Source organism: Ovis aries, chromosome 1, assembly GCF_016772045.2.
Source record: "Ovis aries strain OAR_USU_Benz2616 breed Rambouillet chromosome 1, ARS-UI_Ramb_v3.0, whole genome shotgun sequence".
NCBI lineage: Eukaryota > Metazoa > Chordata > Mammalia > Artiodactyla > Bovidae > Ovis > Ovis aries.
In genome coordinates this window covers 95640412-95663147 of record NC_056054.1, presented here as the reverse complement: position 1 = coordinate 95663147, position 22736 = coordinate 95640412, and the positions used below count along the sequence as shown (strand labels likewise).

General features: G+C 39.0%; 1 protein-coding gene across 4 annotated transcripts in view; it reads left to right on the top strand.

Moving 5' to 3' along the window:
• Window positions 1-1734: 1734 nt before the first annotated feature.
• SPAG17 (sperm associated antigen 17) overlaps window positions 1735-22736 on the top strand; it is a 259499-nt gene continuing 238497 nt past the window's right edge. For all 4 annotated transcript variants that reach the window (XM_060401722.1, XM_060401717.1, XM_004002384.5 and 1 more), the window contains exon 1: window positions 1735-1871. In XM_060401722.1, the coding sequence (XP_060257705.1) occupies window positions 1785-1871 (87 nt within the window). In that variant the 5' untranslated portion in view covers window positions 1735-1784. The remainder of the gene's footprint in view (window positions 1872-22736) is intronic.

Sequence of the window (22736 nt, the reverse complement as noted above, 5' to 3'; positions counted from 1 at the left end):
ATAATCCAGAGACAGTTTTCATCTTATATAAAAAATTTTAGTGAAGAATCAAATTTTGGAGAAAATTCTATGATAATGAGACAATAGTAGCCTAGGTGGTTACTCTGGAGACCCTCAGGAAAACCCCTTTCTGGCATAATACCTCTGGCATCACTATACATCAGACATTTTATCCTTATGACAAGAAGAAAGGGATTCAGGTTGTGATTTGTGATTGCATGGATCTACTCTCCCAAAAGATAAACCATTTGTATTTCAACAAGAAAAGAAAAGTGGAATTTTTTTTTGTAAATTTCCTGTGAAAAGACTTTCTATAAATTATACTTTCTCTTTAATATCTGTTTTAAAAAAAGTGGGGTAGGAGGAGAAACTTTCCCTTCATTGATCCAAATTATGAACAATAGTTGAAAAGAAGCATCATCTTTAAACCTCAGATGAAGTAAGACAGTGGTAAATAGGTATCATTATCAACACAATTTCTTCCTCAAAAAAAGCAATAAAAAGTGTCAGAAGACTTTCTTGCAATGAAGGATCATCTGCAGGTTGTGCTGAATGAAGTTAAGGTTCAAGTCACATGCATCACCTTAGCTACCCTGGCCCACTGGGATAATTGAAACACCTCACCTCCAGGCCAAGTGCAGGGCTGGGAGGAATGGATAAGCACTGGTCACACTGCATTATATGGTGAAAAAGACTAAAGACTAAAGAGATAACAAAATACCTTTGGCTGAACTCTGCCCCTGGTTGTCCTCAAATTTGTCCCATCGTGATAAAAATTAAAAAAAAAAAAAAAACCTAGCCTTAAAAGAGAGACATCTCTCATTTTAGCAGGCCTAAAACAGTGGTAATAGTAGTGTAGAATTTAAGCACACTGGAATTGGGATTCATATAATCTTGGATTTTAATTCTAGTGCCATCAGTGATACACTGTGAGACTTGGAGCAAGATTGTTTTTAAGTAAATAACGTAACAATGTACAGCATATAACCAGTGCTCAAGAAACAGGAGTTGTTGTTACATTATTATGATAACTATCATTATTACTTTGGGAACTCTGATCAGGATACTTTAGATATTGGTGCTATGTGAGGGAAAGAGGGAAAAGACTTAGTGGAGCACAATGTAAAAGAACTTGGGCTAATCGGGAAGAGAAAACAGTTTATAGACACTCCTCCTGACTACAGTTATATCAAGGATCCTGTGCAAGAGTAATTGGACCTCTTTTAGTAAGGCCTTGGGAGGCAGAACCTAGACCAAAGCAGGGGATGGAGGTGGGAGACAAATTTGGCTTCATACAGAGAAGCATCTTGGGCAGATTAGAGAGGAAGAGAAAACATCATGGGCTATCCTCTGAGTGGAGTCAGTTCTTCATTCTGAGTTTCCCAAGGTGGAAGAAATCTTGGTAAAGAAGTCGTGGACGGGATTCTAGGGATTCTGAATTTCTCGACAATGTCTCGGACCAGAGAAGGCTCTAAAGAGAAAGCAGAGGGTGGGCGTAAAAGAAAGTAGCTTGACCAGCTCGAGGCTAGTTGTATCCTTTCCTCCCCGACTTGCACATTTCTGTGGCTGGGAATTTCTGATTTAACCTTGGGGACTGGAGTCCCGCCCACGAGTTGCCGGTTACCGTGGCGACGGAAGCGGTTGACCAGAGCCTTTAGAACACGTTTAGCAGAGGGTAGCCAATCCTTTCAGGAACTGGGCGTGGCTTCGGTTACTGTGGCAGCGGGGACGCTTAGTCCAGCCCTGAGGCCAGTTTAGAGGCTAATGCTCCTCCCGTTCTTTGCATGGCACCCAAGAAAGAGAAAGGCGGGACAGCCACCACCGGCTCTAAGATATGGGAACCCTCGCTCATAGCTGCACAATTCAACCAGGTATGCCCGGAACCCCGTAAATCCTCTCTGACCACCCCACCCCCGCGCCTACCCCGACTCCAGTGCTGAAAGCCTGAGCCAGACTCCCCAGGCGACGCCGCCAGGCTGGCCTTCTCTTCTAGACATCTCCGCTGCCCTCTCGGAAAACTGTACTTAGTACCGCTCTCCCAGGCTTGATGGTTTTGTTCACAAAAATCCTAGGGTCCCACCGCAGGGAGCATTGAGGGAAGAGAAACAGGGACTCCGATTTCAAGAGGGGATGAAAGTGAGTGGTGGGGGAAGAGTAGAGGTTCTGACATCTCACCATCCTTTTCAGTGAAGTCATCCAGAAGGTACTCCACAAATATACTGGAGTTGTCTTTATGAACTACTCACTTTCTCCTGATTTCTCCTGAGGAAAAAATCCTGCTGAATCATTTATAGCCTGGCACATAGTAAGGCTTCAATAAGAGCTGTATGAAAATAGACATGGAGTATCCATGCATTTGGTATCAGGGTATTTAATACAAAAGAGCCTTCTACAGATAGGAAAGGATGACTTTCTTATGCAGTGCCCTAATACCACAAAATCAAACGCTTGGATGTATTTTGAAGGTAGTCTAGGAGATCAGAGTAGTGAGGGGTTGACTGCTAGACTCATCCATAGGATGACACAAAGGTAATCTATAACACACCTGCCATCCATCACTGACCAGTTCTCCACCCTACTCACACCCACCACCTCCAGCGAATTGGGCAGCCCAGTACCTCCTGTCATCTGCTGCCAGAAATTCACTTCAACACTAAGTTGTTTCTAAGTGAAAGATAACATTTGCAAGAAGGAATTCTGGGAATTCCAGGCTGCCGTTCCAAAAACACCTTAAAAAACTGGAAAAATTTTTTTTCATTTTCTATGCATATATGTTGCGCTAGAGAGTGAGTACTTAAAGGTAAAATACATCTGAAGTTTCATGATATTCTCATGAGAGATTTCTATTTGTCCTTATTTTCCACTATTATTGTTTTCCCCTGTGAACAGTGATCCTGTCTGATATGAAATTCCTCCAGATGAAGGATTTTGTGAAAGTAATTAAGATATTGCCGATTCTGACATGATGTCATGGAATTTGGGGTTATTTCTATAACCTTAGGAATGAAGGATGTCAACTCAGTAATTCCCAGTTACGTTCTCAAATTCTCAAAGATGTTTTTTAAAATGCTCTATAAAAGCACCCTCTCTTTTGCTTTTATAATTCACTACTAGCCAAAATAATTTTTTCTCCATTTTCTTTGAAATTGTGTAGGCCAAGTTTGGGCTTGGAGAGAACATTTCTGCTTGAATTATAAACTGCTGAACAACAGAGTTTGATGGAGCTGCTGACATTGCATTAAGCTTTAGTGTTGCAAACATGAAGCTATAATTTTCCTAGTTGAATGGAAAACCTAAAGGCACTGTTTTCCCTTATGATTTGAAAACCTGAAATAATATTCAGCTTTCTTGTTCCTGCCTAAACAATATAATTTCAATAAATCTTATATGTAATAGAAAGAATTTGAACTCAAAGAAATATGTAGCTTTAACTACAACAAGTAAACTTCTTCAGTTTGTTGAAATACAGGTTCTTTATGGCAGAGGGAAGGCAACTACCCTCCACCTCCTCTCATATTTTTTTCTCAGCTTGGTTTCATGTCTGATCCCAGAGGAAAATTCCCAAATTAAACCTGAAGTCCAGTGCCCAGAGGCATGCCCTAACCACAATGTAATAGACTCTGAATTTGGGTTAAAGATGACTATAGATGTGTGAATTCCTTATTCATAGGGCTTAACAAAGTTCTTTGTACATACTGGGTGCGCAAAAAATGTTACTGCTTTAGTTCCAGGACTTCTTTCCATGGAGTTCTACTGCTGTGCAAACTGTGCTCCATTATATATGGCTGAGTATGTGTGTGCTTCTCTGTGATTGTGTGTGTTCACTGGGGGCCAGGAAGAGGGAAGTTTTCCTCTCAGTCCTCCAGAAGACAGTTTTTAAAATTAACTGATTAAATAGTCCTAATCAGTAGCAAGTTTGAAGTCCTGTTTGCATTGAGCTGCACTAGAGTTTACAGAGAATAAATAGGTTCACAACTTGGTTTTAGTAAATTTACTTTGGATCAGTCTCTTGGGCTGTCTCTTGGGCTGTCTCTTTGGATCAGTCTCTTAGGCTGTCTCTTTGGATCAGTTTCTTTTGGGCTGTCTCTTGGAGGCTAGAATAATCATCAGATTTTCAGTACATTTTAGTTGGTTCTAAAACACAAAATGATAGCAAATAATACAAGGCAGTCTATTTCTAAGCATTAGATGATTATATTGAGTCTAGAGGTTAGGAAGATCAGAGGGGGATGAGATAGCCAGGAAATGCTTTTTAAGATATATACCTTTATCTGAGTTCTGAAGAATAGGTAGAGTTTGAGTAGGTAGAAAGCAGGAGGACAGTTATTTTCAGAAAGGAGACCAATATGTGCCTTAAATGAACCTGGGACACTTAAATTGAGACAGGAAAAAATGTAGGTTAGATGGCTTCTAGGTGTACATTGCTCGTAAATTAATTCTGTCAATCAAATGATCATTTACTAACTTTGCTGTCCAAACATTTAGCTTGTTATTATATATGTGAATAGATAATATTGTTATATATGAATATATTATATTATTAGTGTATTGAACCGTCACACTTCAAATTAGGTAAATTGGAAATATTTAGGGACAAGACTATAAAAATGCATCTTATGTTGTCTTGTATATGACATAGACATTATATTTATGATATCTAGCGGCATTAAGTATTAGAGATACTTTAGTGCTTTATAAATTAAAATCTTTTTTAATATAAATTTATTTATTTTAATTGGAGGTTAATTACTTTACAATATTGTATTGGTTTTGCCATACATCTGCAACTGTGAAGGCAGCCTCTACTGGCCACAGTGAGAGGAACAGGTGTTAACCCAGGTCCTCGGTTATAAAAGGTGCTATCCTGAAGCATTTTGGTCTATGATATTTTTATTTGTATTTTTTATTGTGGTAAAACATACATATAACAAGAAAGTTATCACCATAAACATTTTTAATGTACTGTTCAGTGAATGGCATGAAGTATCTCACATTATTGTGCAACCATCACCACCTTCCATCTTCAAAACTCTTTCATCTTCCTCATCTGAAACTATATCCATTTCCTAATTCCACTACCTCCCTCCCTCCAGCACCTGGAAACACCCATTTTTCTTTATTGTGGATTTTTGTCCCCAAAATGTCTCCAGAATGTGAGGAGTCCCTAAAAGTTTGAGTTCATTTAGAAATCTCATAGGTAGAGTGTGGTTTGAGATTTTGTTAATCTTAATTCTTAAATACTTTCATATTTTCAAATTATCCTTGGATGATTTTATCTTTTCATTTATTCCAAGTTTAAGGTCTCATTTTTAGGTGTGGCAAGAAGGCAGCCATAACTTGTGAGACCAACTATTTGCATAGCAATTATTTCATTTGTTTACTGTGACCCACCATAGAAACTGTTAAAAAAACAGAAAAAAAAAATTTCTGGCAATCCACATATACCTTAACCCAGTCAACCTCACTAATCAAACTAATCAAATTTACTGATTTCACTTTGTAAAGATGATTTTAGGTCCCTAATCCCCTACTAAGGTATTGGACACTTACTGTCATTTACCTTACATTCATCATTAAGATTTTATTTCTTGATTAAGCCTTTGATCCTTCTTTAATATAAATATCCACATATTTAAAAACATTTGTAAACATCTACTGTAATATATTTAGGTCTTTACTGAGACTCATGAGGTCTTGCTTTTTAAATTTATATATTTTCATTATCAGTGTATGTTTGTTTATCCCTTTCAAATGAATAATAATATTTGCATCAAAGGCACAGATTAATAATATACATGGCAATGCTGTCCTTCACAATACTCACTCAGAGGCTGAGGCTCCTGGGGTATTTGGGCTAACCTGTTTCTTTTAAAGATCTGAGGATTCAAGTATTTTAAGTTCTGGTTAAATTCTGGTCCAAAAATATGCAATGAATTGGCACGTGAGGGACCAGATTATAGGTTTTCTCTCTAGTCCTTTTTCCTTAATGGAACTATATGTTATGATATAACTACAGCATTTAATATAGACCTTGCAATTTAAAAAATATATTTTAAACCAATATTAAGGGCTTCCCTGGTGGTGCAGAGGTTAAAAGCATCTGCCTGCAATGTGGGAGATCTGGGTTCGATCCCTGGGTCGGGAAGATCCCCTCGAGAAGGAAATGGCAACCCACTCCAGTATTCTTGCCTGGAGAATCCCATGGATGGAGGAGCTTGGTGGGCTGTAGTACAAAGAGTCGGACACGACTGAGCGACTTCATCACTAAGTTCACTAAGGGGAAATTTAAATATTTGTTTCAAATTTCAAGATCTATACAAAATGCTATTTTTTTAAAAAGTGTGAAAAAAAATGCCTCCTTCTACTACCTAGAAATATGCCACATTTCCTGGTTGTGCCTGTCGAAATTTGGCTCATCAATGTCTAAGACCACCTTCATCTCTCCACTTTCCAGTTTCTGTCAGTGGCACTGGAATTCCTACAGTCACTGAAGTTCATCAAGAGTGAGTCGTTGCTCTTGTTATTCAGCTGGCCTCAACGTTCTCTTAATTTTTCCTTTAATATTTTCTCATCTTTGTCTCTTCCTCAGGCCTTCATTCTTCATTTTGATCCTTGAATTTTTACAATAGCCCCCTCACCTCTACTTATGATAGAATCGTCTATTTTTGTCACACCAAGCCTGTTTGTGAAACCAGGGGCCACTGTGCCTTTCCTAAACACTGCTCACACCGTGTTCACTCCCCCATCAGAAAGTATCAGTGACTGTCCGTACTCTCAAAACCTAATCACCCTGGCTTCTTCAACCCTCTTTAAACTGGTCCCCATTTAACTATCAAATTGAATTGCTCCAGGCAAGGCAGTCTCCTCCTCGAGGTACAGACACACGAAGAAGCTAATGAGCTTGCGGAGAAAACCCCAGCTGTGGGGCCCAGCCGATCTGGGTAAATAGTCGTAATTTTGAACGGCCTGATGGATGGCCTACAGCAAGTGTCTTACCTTCCCTAAGCCTCTTTCTCCTTTTGTCATATGGAGATAATAATATTCACCTCAAAGAGGTTGTTGTTCAGTCGCCAAGTCGTGTCTGACCCTTTGTGATCCCATGGATAGCAGCATGCCAGTCTTCCCTGTCCCTTACCACCTCCCGGAGTAAGACTGAGGAGTAAATGATATTTGCTTCGTTTCAGAGAGACTGTATTGCACCTGGCTTCTAATAACAGTGCAGTAAGAGAGTTCACTCCCTCCGTTCTGCTTTTTCACTCATAATAGTTTCTCTACTTAAAATGAACTTCCACCTTCCATCTCCTTGTCAGACCTATTCTTTTAGGCTATCATAAAGCCATGCCTTGCAGTAAGCTTTCCTAACTACCCTAACCCACATCGATCTTCCCTCACCTTTGCTCTTGGCCCTGTCTTTTACAACTCAGTCCTTGGTTGCAAGTATGCCTTGAGTTATTTGCTATCATTTCATGTTTTATAGAGCATTAAGTATCATGTGAGCTGCTTCACAGAAAAATATCTTATACTCCACAATGGCTAGCATGTTTCTAGTCACACAAACCCATACTCAAAATCTGTACAAAATTAATTCACTGACTGATTTTGGAATATGAAGAAACTTTTATTGTAGAAACCAGGACAGGACAGTTAGTAGACTGAGCAGCTGTTTTCCAAGAGAAGAGGAAGGGACAGAAAACATTTATATAAAAAAGCATCACAGCAGATAAATAGGCTGGTTGTAGCAGTATCCACCCCCCCCCCCAAAAAAATGCAATGATTCTATTTCACTTCACAGAGATATTTCTCTGCCAACCAGGAGGCATTAAAGTGAAAACTCTTTAGAACATATAGTTAGCGGTTGCTGCTGCTGCTGCTAAGTCGCTTCAGTCGCATCCAACTCTGTGCGACCCCATAGACAGCAGCCCACCAGGCTCCCCCGTCCCTGGGATCCTCCAGGCAAGAATACTGGAGTGGGTTGCCATTTCCTGCTCCAGTGCATGAAAGTGAAAAGTGAAATTGAAGTCGCTCAGTTGTATCTGACTCTTAGCCACCCCATGGACTGCAGCCCACGAGGCTCATCTGTCCATGGGATTTTCCAGGCAAGAGTACTGGAGTGGGGTGCCATTGCCCTCTCCAAGTTAGCAGTTACTCCTCATTATATTATACATCAGCTGGGGAATAATACTTGTCTCTTATTAAACATAGCTTAGTGACAATTGCTGAGTTGTACACGCTTGAAAAAATAGTAATGAAATTTCCTAGGAATCTGGAACAAAGCTTACACCTTGTAAAGGTTTGGAAAGTAGATAAGGGTTCTGGACAGGTATTGCTGAAATGTTTATATTCCAGACATCTTAAATAAAGTTATAAAGTATAGAGATGCTAGGATGATAATAAACAGTCTAAGTAGGTTTGGGAGGAAAAATGTTCAGTTGTGCTCGAACCCATTATGAATGCAGTTTATCAAAAGAGAAATATGCTTTATTGGGCAGAACCCTTGAGTAATTTTTGAGAGGCAGTGGAGGATTTTTCACCTTTTTTGATCTTCAACAGTAACCTATTTCTCATGTTAATGTGTATTTAAGACTTACTGGAAATACTCATAATATGAGCTGAAGACTGATGTCTGGCAGCAAGCATATTTCTGAAATTGGGTTGGTTTTTATTACAATATTTTCTGAAATATGCTTTCACTGATATTTACAAAACAAATTGCCAGTTCGCACAAAGGTTGTTTTAATAAAAGCCAATGAAAACAACTGAGTTGCTAGGAAGAATGTTAAGAGGGAAATGGACTTTTCATAACCTCACATTATAATTTCTCTTTTTGGACAAAAATGTATTATTTGAATGAGTTTGGAACCAAAAGGAGTTTGCATGTCAAAATATCTACCTGGATGTTATATGTGATCATTTTTATTGCAAATGAAAAATATTAAATGCAAGTAAAATGTTAAGTGTTGCCAGTATGAGTTTGGCAACATACTAGGAAAATGTTAGTTAAGAAATGGTGAACGTTGATCATGTTTCAGCTCTAGCCATAGAAACCATCATTAGCTTCCAGTTACCCACAGGGTACAACTTGAGATAGTCTGCCTGGCTTTCACAACCCTGCCTAATTTGGTCTTTCTCTGCCCAAACATCTTTATCTTCCTTTGCTCCAGCTGAATGATCTTTGTGGTATCCGCTGGCACATGCTGACTATTCTCATGCAGTTTCCTGGCCTGAAGATCTCCCTGCCTCCATCCAACTCCTTCTCATTAAAACCCTCCCTTATATCTTCCAGGGCCTTCCCTGGTGGCTCAGTGGTAAAGAATCTGCCTGCCAGTGCAGGAGGCATGGATTTGATCCCTGGATGAGGAAGATCCCCCAGAGAAGGAAATGACAACCCATCCCAGTATTCTTGCCTGGGAAATCCCACGGACAGAGGAGCCTGGTGGGTTAGAGTCCATAGGGTTGCAAAGAGTCAGACATGACTTAGGCACTAAACAACAACATATCTTCCAGAAAGGAGTTTAATCACATTATTCTGGCCCTTATTGACTTTTCTCCTTCCACTAAGCTACCTCAGTGATTATCTTTAATGCTATCCTACTTTGAGCTATGGTACAACGCTTTCAGTGTTACCTACTGTTCCTGCATTCTCTTACAACATTGCAAATTCCTGGAGGATAGCAAAAGATTAATGTTTTTAATTCCCTCCCTCTTGCCCACAGCACCTAATAGTGGTACATAGTGGTACATAGTGGTCTTCTACAAATACCTACTGAACGAAATTCATTGACTGTCTTTTACTGCCTCAATTTCCTGGCCTGTTTCCTTTTTTGATCTCCAGAATTAGTCCCAACTCATTGCTCATGAGAAAATCTCAAAGCCTTAGTTTTGATATCCATAAAACAGAGAAAGTGGTCATACCTCCTTTGGAGATATTAAAAAGATTGTTGAGAAGATTTAAAAACTTCTAACGTGTTAGAAGTTAGACTTCACACATCCAAACCCAGACTCTAGATTTTCCCTTTCAAACCTGTTCTCTCCCAAGTCTTCACCTTCTCACTGAAGGGTGTCTCCATTCATTCAACAAGTTGCTAGAGCCAAAGCCCTTGCATTCATTGTTCCTCCTCCTTTCCTGTATCCCATAATCAAGCTTTGCTGAATCCTGTTGGCTCTGCCTTTGAGACTGACTTATCATCTAGCTCATCTCTTCTTTTGGCACCACCCATACTTGCTATCTTGCTTAGCGACAAACAGCTCAAGAGTTTCAGAACTTAGTCTCCTCCCATTTTCGCTGCCCTGGAGTCTTGTCTTCATACAGCAACGACAGTGGTTCTTTTAGCTACACTGGCCTTTTGGCAGGCTTTGAGTCCATCAGCAAGCACACTACTACTTTAGAGCCTTTGCTCTTGCTCTGCCTTCTGCCTAGAATGACCCTTCTCAAGATGGTCACATGAGCCACTCCCAACTGTCCTTCAGAATTCTGTTCAAATATTGCCTTCCCTGACCTCCTTATGTAAACTACATCTTCACTCTTTATTCACTTATTTTCGTTCAGTTCCTGACCTTCTACTTCATTTATCTTACTGTCTGTTTTCCCTCCTGTGATAGTAAGCTCTGTGAGGGCAGGGATATGTCTCACTCATTAATACATCACCAGCACCTGACATTTAGAGGGGCTCAATTATCTTAATTATCTCAATTAATTTAAATATCTCTGGTTTATATGTAATACATGGTAGTGAAAAGGAAATATTTATATTGATTTATTTGATATACATCTTTTATTGCATCATCTGGGTATATTGATGCAACTGGGTCTACAGTGAGTTACAACCGAAACAAAACATTTCGAACTTTTTTCAAAAAACTGTGGGCTGAAACTCCAGAAATGCCATTTCACCACTCTGGCACTCTCTTCATGTTAATGGTTCTCAGTGAAGCCGTCTTTCTGGGTACCTATTCAAATAGTTTGAGATATCACAGGTGCTGTCCTACTAGCACCCCCAGATCAACAAAAAACATTTAACTGTTAATATCTTTAGCATATTTACCAGAAAGGAAAAATAAAAGACCTGAAAGTGAAGTGACTCAGATGTGTCTGACTGTTGGCGACCCCATGGACGGTAGCCGACCCCATGGACGGTAGCCGACCCCATGGACTGTAGCCTGTCAGGCTCCTCCACCCATGAGATTTTTCAGGCAAGAATACTGGAGTGGGTTGACATTTCCTTCTCCAGGGGATCTTCCTGACTCAGGGATCGAACCCAGGTCGCCCACATTGCAGGCAGATTCTTTACCATCTGAGCCACCAGGGAATTCTAGTGTTTTAGCATCTTGAGTTTTGCAAATAAGGTATTATTAAAGCACTTTTGCATGAAACATTCAAAGTTTTAGCAATAGTAATTGAATGTGCTACTTTGATTTATATGTTTTCCTAAAGGTTTCCTTCTCCTTTCAGTAGATAAATGCTTTGCCATAGTCAAAGCTGTAAATCTACATTGCAGTGTTACAGCCATAAAGTTCAGCTGAGTATTTTATGTCTAAAAATGCTCACTTATGTTTAACTACATAGTAGGTTATGTTAAAAGCTCTGATGATATGTTTTTAAATGTTTTGCAATTACTTCATTGACACATTTTGATTAAAAATTTTGTTTCAGTTTTTTTAATGCATGAAACTGATTATATTATGTTCTTTAAATTTTCCTTCATTAATTATTGCAAAATTTCCCTATTGAAATTGTGAGCTTTAGCAAAACATGTTTGCCATTCTGATTTTAAAAATGTGCTTGCCTGTTCAACTTTTAACAATACAAACTTAAGAGTTCCATTTCCATCCAACATTTATATCATTTGCAATAATAATCAGATTTAATTAATCAGATGTTTATGTTGAAATAATTTTGTTGTTTTGCACTTCAGAAATATAAACTATTTATTAATGTCATAGTGATTTTTACCTAGTATCAGAATATGCCTCAGATTATATTGATTATATTTTTCTTCTTTGATCTCCTGGAAAGTCTGAATACTTATCTATTCATGATACTTGAAAAAAATTTTAAAAACCTATCCAACTTTGAAGTCCTCTTCACTGTGGATTTCCATTTTAAATATTTTATGTTATAAATTTATATAAACATGTTATTAATATAAGTATATAATACATTAAAATTATGTACACAGGAATTTAATTACACTATCATTTAAAAACAGTAAAAACTAAACAAGTCAGAAGCAATAGTTTGAGCTTGAGGATGATGACTGGGGATCCTCTGGAAGCCCAGAGTGCTTAGGAAAAGATGCACAGTGTACCTTTGCTGCCTATCAGGGCAGTCTAGACCATGAACCATGCTGCAAAATTTCCCCCAGTGCTACACTGCTAAGGAACTCAGGTATCAATGATCAAAGCAACATCTTATAATGATCAGTTTGTACTAGCAATGTTATATTTTTCATTCCTAACTTTACCAATTTTTTTCTAGCAACCAGCCTACAATCCAGTTTACCCACTAGGTGGGCATACTTGTGTGTGTCCAGGAGGTGTCAGAATATCTCCTCATCTCCCCTCTATGTTCCCTCTACATGGCCACCCATTTGTCCTTCTATGCTGCCAATGTGATCATGTCACATCCTGCTTCAGTCTCAACCCTTACTATTACTTACTTGGCCTTTCGCAATCCTCCTGGCTCCATTCCAGCCTCATCTTCCCTCCTCTGTCCCAGCCCCTGTCATACCTAACAATTCCACAACTCAAACCTGCTAGGTAATTTTGTGTGTTCATGTATATAGGATTTGTTTAGAATGCCCTTCTAAAAAAAAGTCATATATGAATCAGCTGTACTTCCTCTGTACAACTAAGACTGACTTCCTATTTCCTATTTACAGTTCACCATGTTTCCACAGTCCTTATGCATACCATGATGATGGTAATTATATTAGAGTTATTGGTGGATCTGCTCTCTCACTTGACTGCACTTTTCAAGGACAAGTAGTGAGTCATATTGTCTTTGGGTCCTCTCTGCTGAATACACTGTCATTCATAACTGGAGGAATGATGAAAACAAATGCAGTCATTCTTCCTGTTATACCACAACCACCCACCTTTAAATCACATTCTTCCTACCTTCCATATTTTTTTACTGAAATAAAACAAACAAATGGCAATATTAAATGTTCATTCTAATGCCTTTTGGTATATGTACATACCAAGATATAGAACAGTTTCAGTCATATAGAAGATTTCCTCAAGCCTCTTCCAAACAATACCTACACCCCTAAGGATATTAACACTGTTCTGACTATTAACACTATTCTACCATCATCAATTACTTTTCCTGTTCTTAAATTTTATTTAAATGATACACATGAACTCTTTATGCTTAACATAAAGTCTGTGAAATTCATACATGTTGTTGCATTATAAATCATGTTTTCTTTTTGATGACTTTGCAGTATTCCATGTATGAACGTACTATGATTTATTTGTGTATTCTCTTGCTGATTGACATTTGGGTCATCTCAATGACATTGGGACATTGCAGTTTGAGATATTACAAATGATACTACTATAAAATTCTTGTATGGATTTTTCTTTGGACACATGTACTCACTTTCCTGAGTATGTAACTAGGGATGGAAAAGCTGGTCATAGGACAGGCATATGTTTAGCTTTAGTAGCTACAACCACAGAGTTTTCTAAAAGGATTGTACCCATTTACACCCCATTAGTAATATATGACGGAGAAGGCAATGGCACCCCACTCCAGTACTCTTGCCTGGAAAATCCCATGGATGGAGAAGCCTGGTGGGCTGCAGTCCATGGGGTCGCTGAGGGTCGGACACGACTGAGTGACTTCACTTTCATTTTTCACTTTCATGCATTGGAGAAGGAAATGGCAACCCACTCCAGTGTTCTTGCCTGGAGAATCCCAGGGATGGGGGAGCCTGGTGGGCTGCCATCTATGGGGTTGCACAGAGTCTGATACGACTGAAGTGACTTAGCAGCAGCAGCAGTAATATATGAAGTTCCAAGTCACTTATCAGTCTTTTTAATTCCATAATTTTTTTTGTTTTGTATTTCTACTGTACTTCATATTGTTGTTGTCGTTAATTGCTCAGCCATGTCCAACTCTTTGCAACCCCATGGGCTGCAGCACTCCAGGCTTCCCTGTCCTCCACCAAATCTATATGTTGAGACTAAATTCCTAATGTGGTGGTACTAGGAGATGGGTCCTTGGAAGTGGAGCTCTCATGAAGAGGGTTATTGCCTTTATAAAAGACACTCTAGAGAGATTCCTCTTTCTGCTATGTTACATTATCGTGAGAAGAGGGCCGTCCATGAGCCAAAAAGTGAACTCTCACTAGACACTCAATCTGTAAGTGCCTTGATATTAGACTTTTAATTCCAGGACTGTAAGAAACAAAATTGTTTTTTAAAACCCCCGAAGTCTGTGGTATTCTGTTATTAGCCCAAACAGATCAAGACATACTATAATAGTTCTCCCTCTCTGATCTAAATTTGTTTCAGTCATCAGTCCCCCCATTGAAGTCCCTCCTGCCCTGTGACCAGTTTGTTTGCCATTTTGTGACTCTTTCCAGCTATTCAATCCTTTTCTAGGTTTTATGCTTAAAACTCAACACAGCTTTCCAAGTACAAAGATATTCTAGTTTTGTACAGTTATAGGATAGTGTTTTCTATTTTGTTTCCACTTTTTTTCTAGATCTGGTGAGCCAAGGCCTTTTAACCAGAACTGCAGCACATTAAGTTGATAGTTATGGGAAAGCATTAAACACAGTCACCCTTCCTATAACTGATCATCAAAGCCTATGAAGTTTTTTTCAAAGTTTCACAAATGAAATTTCTTTTTTTTTTAATTGAAGTATATTTGATTTACGGTGTTGTTTTAGTTTCTGGTATACAGCAAAGTAGTTCAGCTATATATCTATAGTCTTTGTCATATGCTTTTCCACTATGGTTCTCCACAAGATATTGAATATAGTACCCTTTGCTATAGTAGGACCTTGTTGCGTATCTATTTTAGAAACAGTAGTTTGTATCTGCTAATCCCAAACTCCTAATATACCCCTCCCCTGCCCTTTTCCCCTTTGGTAACTAAGTTTGTTTTCTAAGTCTGTGTGTCTGTTTCTGTTTTGTAATAAGTTCATTTGTATCATTTCTTTTTAGTTTCCACATATAAAGGATATCATATGATATATGTCTTTCTCTTTCTGACTTAGTTAAGATGAAAATCTCTAGGTCCATCCATGTTGCTACAAAATGCATTATTTCATTATTTTTTATAGATGAGTGATATTTCACTGTATGTAGGTACCACATCTTCTTTATCTATCTATTCATCTGTCGATAGACATTTAGTTTGCTTCCATCTCCTGGCTATTGTAAATAATGCTGCCATGAACACAGGGGTGCACGTCTTTTTGGATTAGTTTTCTCTAGATGTATGTCCAGGAATGGGACTGCTGCATTATATAAAGCCTCTAAACTTTTTTTTTAAGCCTCTAAACTTTTAACTAAAGTTTAGATTATGTTTTCTTCAATGCATCTACTTACATTTAACACAATGAATGTCATTTGACACACATGCTTGCTCAATTCAGACAGCTTTGTCAAGTCTCCCTGCGGTGTTTAATTACTCCCTTGGCACACAGCGTCACTGTCAATGTCTGCCAGTGAAGACAAGGCAGAGTGGTAGAGGAAGGCCCATTGTCTGGGACTCAGGATGTGTTTTTTCCTATCTGTGACACCTTGACCAAGTCACCATGCTATAGATTTCTTTTCCCATCTGCAAAATGAAGGAATTAGACAAAACAGCAATGAAAGAAACCACCTAGCACCAAATTCTAAAAGCTTTTGTTTCACTGTAATTGTTTACACATCTTGCATAAAGGTGGTTAAATAAGACATATACAAGGAAGGTCCTCCTCTCTGTTAACACTTCTCCATCAAGAGAAGTGTCTGCTTAACTTTACATTTGTTTTTAAGCAAGTTTTCTTTTTTTTTCATGCTATTTATTTTATTTTATTTTTTAAAATTTTTATTTATGCTTTATTTTACTTTATATTTATATTTATATTTATATTGGTTTTGCCATACATTGACATGAATCCACCATGGGTGTACATGCTTTCCCAAACATGAACCCCCCAAGCACCTCCCTCCCCGTAACATCTCTCTGGGTCATCCCCGTGCACCAGCCCCAAGCATGCTGTATCCTGCATCGGACATAGACTGGCAATTCGATTCTTACATGATAGTATACATGTTTCAATGCCATTCTCCCAAATCATCCCACCCTCTCCCTCTCCCTCTGAGTCCGAAAGTCCGCTATACACATCTGTGTCTTTTTTGCTGTCTTGCATACAGGGTCATCATTGCCATCTTTCTAAATTCCATATATATGTGTTAGTATACTGTATTGGTGTTTTTCTTTCTGGCTTACTTCACTCTGTATAATCGGCTCCAGTTTCATCCATCTCAACAGAACTGATTCAAATGTATTCTTTTTAATGGCTGAGTAATACTCCATTGTGTATATGTACCACTGCTTTCTTATCGATTCTTCTGCTGATGAACATCTAGGTTGTTTCCATGTCCTGGCTATTATAAACAGTGCTGCGATGAACATTGGGGTACATGTGTCTCTTTCAATTCTGGTTTCCTCGGTGTGTATGCCCAGAAGTGGGATTGCTGGGTCAGAAGGCAGTTCTATTTGCGATATTTTAAGGAATCTCCACACTGTTCTCCATAGTGGCTATACTAGTTTGCATTCCCACCAACAGTGTAGGAGGGTTCCCTCTTGTCCACACCCTCTCCAGCATTTATTGCTTGCAGATTTTTGGATCGCAGATATTCTGACTGGTGTGAAGTAGTACCTCATTGTGGTTTTGATTTGCATTTCTCTAATAATGAGTGATGTTGAGCATCTTTTCATGTGTTTGTTAGCCAACCATATGTCTTCTTTGGAGAAATGTCTATTTAGTTCTTTGGCCCATTTTTTGATTGGGTCATTTATTTTTCTGGAATTGAGCTGCATAAGTTGCTTGTATATTTTTGAGATTAGTTGTTTGTCAGTTGCTTCATTTGCTATTATTTTCTCCCATTCAGACGGCTGTCTTTTCACCTTGCTTATATTTTCCTTTGTTGTGCAGAAGCTTTTAATTTTAATTAGATCCCATTTGTTTATTTTTGCTTTTATTTCCAGAATTCTGGGAGGTGGATCATAGAGGATCCTGCTGTGATTTATGTCAGAGAGTGTTTTGCCTATGTTCTCCTCTAGGAGTTTTATAGTTTCTGGTCTTACGTTTAGATCTTTAATCCATTTTGAGTTTATTTTTGTGTATGGTGTTAGAAAGTGTTCTAGTTTCATTCTTTTACAAGTGGTTGACCAGTTTTCCCAGCACCACTTGTTAAAGAGATTGTCTTTACTCCATTGTATATTCTTGCCTCCTTTGTCAAAGATAAGGTGTCCATAGGTGTGTGGATTTATCTCTGGGCTTTCTATTTTGTTCCATTGATCTATATTTCTATCTTTGTGCCAGTACCATACTGTCTTGATGACTGTGGCTTTGTAATAGAGCCTGAAGTCAGGCAAGTTGATTCCTCCAGTTCCATTCTTTCTCAAGGTTGCTTTGGCTATTCGAGGTTTTTTGTATTTTCATACAAATCTTGAAATTATTTGTTCTAGCTCTGTGAAAAATACTTCTGGTAGCTTGATAGGGATTGCATTGAATCTGTAGATTGCTTTGGGTAGTATACTCATTTTCACTATATTGATTCTTCCAATCCATGAACATGGTATATTTATCCATCTATTAGTGTCCTCTTTGATTTCTTTCATCAGTGTTTTATAATTTTCTATATATAGGTCTTTAGTTTCTTTAGGTAAATATATTCCTAAGTATTTTATTCTTTTCATTGCAATGGTGAATGGAATTGTTTCCTTAATTTCTTTTTCTACTTTCTCATTATTAGTGTATAGGAATGCAAGGGATTTCTGTGTGTTGATTTTATATCCTGCAACTTTACTATATTCATTGATGAGCTCTAGTAATTTTCTGGTGGAGTCTTTAGGGTTTTCTATGTAGAGGATCATGTCATCTGCAAACAGTGAGAGTTTTACTTCTTCTTTTCCAATTTGGATTCCTTTTATTTCTTTTTCTGCTCTGATTGCTGTGGCCAAAACTTTATGATGAAATATTTCCTCCACTTCCACGATGTCAGTATTTTTAGTATGAAAATTTGTGAAATGCTTTCTAAAATTAAGTCAGTCCTGCTTCCTGACATTACCTTGTCTTTACCCTTCACAACCTTGATACTTTGTGTTAGTCCTCTTTGTTTCCTGCTAAATGTTACTATGGTGTGTGGCCCTAGGTGTTACAGATAACACAGCAGTTTCTCAGGCAGGGTATATTGAATAGACTTGTGGGGAGTAAACCTCCCAAATTGTATAAATACCAGTGGAAAATCATCTGATATCAAAGAATGTATATGACTCTGTGTGTGTGTGTGTGTGTGTGTGTGTGTGTGTGTGCGCGCGCGCGTGCGTGCGCTCAGTCGCTACAGTCATGTCCGACTCTTTGAGACCCAATGTACTGTAGCCCACCAGGCCCCTCTGTCCATGCAATTGTCCAGCCAAGAATACCAGAGTGCATTGCCATGCCCTCCTCCAGGGGATCTTCTCGACCCAGGGGTGGAACCCAGGTTCTACATTTGCATTGCAGGTGGATTCTTTACCCACTGAGCCACCTGGGAAGCCCTTAGGACTCCATATATGTATTTAATAATTGAGAGTTTGGGTTAAACTATTTTAAGGTTAGGAATATTGACTTCAACTACCTCTGTTGTCTTAAAAAAATTTATTTACAGTGTTGTGTTAATTATTGCTGTACAGCAAAGTGACTCAGTTATACATGTGCATACATTCTTTTTCACATTTTTTTTGTGTCAGCCACCTCTCTCTTTGCATAAGTATTTAGGTGACTGAACAAGGATAGAGCTTCATTATTCACGCATTTTATTGTAATCACAAAGATAATACATTAGATAATGTTTATTATTCAACTTGTCATGCATACCTTATGAATTTAGCAACAACCTAGGAAAATGTTTGTGTAAAAATGATTTATTAGGACCAGATTTTCAGCCTTTGTGATGGAGATAATCGTGGATGTGTTATTTTACTCTTTGACATGAAGATGTCATATTTGCTCAGAAGGGTATATGCTCTAAAATATATTTAAAACAATGATCTGTTTTTCTGAAGAAACTTGTTTAGCTTGATCTCTCTGGTGTCCAGTAACTAGGAGCAATCATGTCTAGAGACCAAAGGTTTTGATCATGTGGAACAGAATTTGCAGCCTAATAATTAGACAGTTAAAATACTTTCTGTGAGGGAAACTTGAAGTGATTAATTGATGTCTCAGAAAAAAATTAATAGGTTAGAAATGGAAGAAGTTTCTGGAGGCTTGCATAGACCCAGTAGGAGGTATTTTCAATAGTCTAGGTTTGAGGTAGCTATCAGTTGAACTAGAAGAATTGTCATGAGAATAAAAAAGAGGTGATAGATTCAAGAGTTTCTGGAAAGAAAGTAAATCATTGTCTGTCTAAAAGGAGAATGGAGGAGGATTTGAAGTAGGATGACTAGGAAAAATGACAAGTCTCAGAAACTGACAAATTTAGCTAAATGAACTTAGGTGATTTTTATTGTTTGTGACAGGGCCGGGGTAGGGAGTGATTTTGTCTGTTTTGTTTTTAGAGTATTAAGTTTTCATTCCAATCCCCAAAAAAGGCAATGCCAAAGAATGCTCAAACTACCGCACAATTGCACTCATCTCACACGCTAGTGAAGTAATGCTCAAAATTCTCCAAGCCAGGCTTCAGCAATACGTGAACCGTGGAGTTCCAGATGTTCAAGCTGGTTTTAGAAAAGGCAGAGGAACCAGAGACCAAATTGCCAACATCTGCTAGATCATCAAAAAAGCAAGAGAGTACCAGAAAAACGTCTACCTCTGCTTTATTGACTATGCCAAAGCCTTTGACTGTGTGGATCACAATAAACTGTGGAAAATTCTTCAAGAGATGGGAATACCAGACCACCTGACCTGCCTCTTGAGAAACCTATAGACAGGTCAGGAAGCAAGAGTTAGACTGGACATAGAACAACAGACTGGTTCCAAATAGGAAAAGGAGTATGTCAAGGCTGTATAGTGTCACCCTACTTATTTAACTTATATGCAGAATACATCATGAGAAACACTGGACTGGAAGAAAGACAAGCTGGAATCAAGATTGCCAGAAGAAATATCAATAACCTCAGATATGAAGATGGCACCGCCCTTATGGCAGAAAGTGAAGAGGAACTCAAAAGCCTCTTGATGAAAGTGAAAGAGGAGAGTGAAAAAGTTGGCTTAAAGCTCAACATTCAGAAAACGAAGATCATGGCATCTGGTCCCATCACTTCATGGGAAATAGATGGGGAAACAGTGGAAACAGTGTCGGACTTTATTTTGGGGGGCTCCAAAATCACTGCAGATGGTGACTGCAGCCATGAAATTAAAAGACGCTTACTCCTTGGAAGAAAAGCTATGACCAACCTAGATAGCATATTCAAAACAGAGACATTACTTTGCCGACTAAGGTCCGTCTAGTCAAGGCTATGGTTTTTCCAGTAGTCACCTATGGATGTGAGAGTTGGACTGTGAAGAAGGCTGAGCACCGAAGAATTGATGCTTTTGAACTGTGGTGTTGGAGAAGACTCTTGAGAGTCCCTTGGACTGCAAGGAGATCCAACCAGTCCATTCTGAAGGAGATCAGCCCTGGGATTTCTTTGGAAAGAATGATGCTAAAGCTGAAGCTCCAGTACTTTGGCCACCTCATGCGAAGAGTTGACTCACTGGAAAAGACCTTTGATGCTGGGAGGGATTGGGGGCAGGAGGAGAAGGGGACGACAAAGGGTGAGATGGCTGGATGGCATCCCTGACTCAATGGACATGAGTTTGAGTGAACTCTGGGAGTTGGTGATGGACAGGGAGGCCTGGCGTGCTGCGATTCATGGGGTTGCAAAGAGTCAGACATGACTCAGTGACTGGACTGAACTGAACTGAAGAGGTAAAGATGGCTTCTCTGGTGGCTCACATGGTAAAGAATCCACCTGCAATGCAGGAGACTTGGGTTTGATCGCTGGTGTGGGAAGATCCCCCAGAGGAGGAACTGGCAACCCACTCTGGTATTCTTGACAGCAGAATTTCATGGACAGGGAAGCCTGGTAGGCTACAGTCCATGGGATCACAAAGAGCTGGACATGACTGAGCGACTAATAGAATAACAGCAAGAGTGGTAAAGAATTTAGACATCCTGAGTGCAAGATGACTGTAAAACATCAAAGTAGAAACTCATCAGAAAATCCAAAATATGGACTATAGTTCACAGTCCATGCTTGGAGACATTGACTTAGGGATTGTCAGTTGAGAGATGAAGCGGATGCCATGGGAGTAGCTAGAATATCCAACAGAGAGAAGCACAGACGTTTGAGCACAGAATTCTATGAAATATCTAGAGGGCCTCACTTATGAGACAGAAAGAAAAGAAAAAGCCTTGTGGTCAGAGAAGGAACATCCAAAGGTATAAAGACAAAGTAAGGACAGGGTGGTATCATGGGAATCAGGTCAGAGAAAGGGGCACAAAATGGCATTTGAATCCTTCCCTATGGAGATCTAGGTAGAACAGGGCCAGGCAACCATACTTGGTGATGAGAACAACACTGGTGATCTTCAAGGATGCAATTTCAATAGAGTGAGTGGTGGTGATGGCGGTGGTGGTGATGAGAAAAGAAGGGAGGTGGGAGCAAGATGGGAGGCATGTGTATTATCAGGAGGTGGGCCTCAAGTCCCGTGTTTGGGAAAACTTAACTGAATAAAAGAAGATCATATGGAAAATGTGAATGGCAGTCCTAAAGCAGGTTGGAAAAGAATTTCCAGACACAGAGCATTGCAGAAAGGAGTGAATTTATTAAGAACAAAGAGCAGAGATAATGTGGGAGCTGTGAACACAGCAGGCCAACCTCTTGACAAACCAGGAAAAGTTAACATTTTTTGTGGGCTAGTAGCCAATTTTCATGACATTGTACAGGAGACAGGGATCAAGACCATTCCCATAGAAAAGAAATGCAAAAAAAGCAAAATGGCTGTCTGGGGAGGCATTACAGATAGCTGTGAAAAGAAGAGAAGCGAAGAGCAAAGGAGAGAAGGAAAGATACAAGCATCTGAATGCAGAGTTCCAAAGAATAGCAAGAAGAGATAAGAAAGCCTTCTTCGGCAATCAATGCAAAGAAATAGAGGAAAAGAACAGAATGGGAAAGACTAGAGATCTCTTCAAGAAAATTAGAGATACCAAGGGAACATTTCATGCAAAGATGGGCTCAACAAAGGACAGAAATGGTCTGGACCGAACAGAAGCAGAAGATATTAAGAAGAGATGGCAAGAATACACAGAAGAACTGTACAAAAAAGATCTTCATGACCCGGATAATCACGATGGTGTGATCACTCATTTAGAGCCAGACATCCTAGAATGTGAAGTCAAGTGGGCCTTAGAAAGCATCACTACAAACAAAGCTGGTGGAGGTGATGGAATTCCAATTGAGCTATTTCAGATCCTGAAAGATGATGCTGTGAAAGTGCTGCACTCAATATGCCAGCAAATTTGGAAAACTCAGCAGTGGCCAC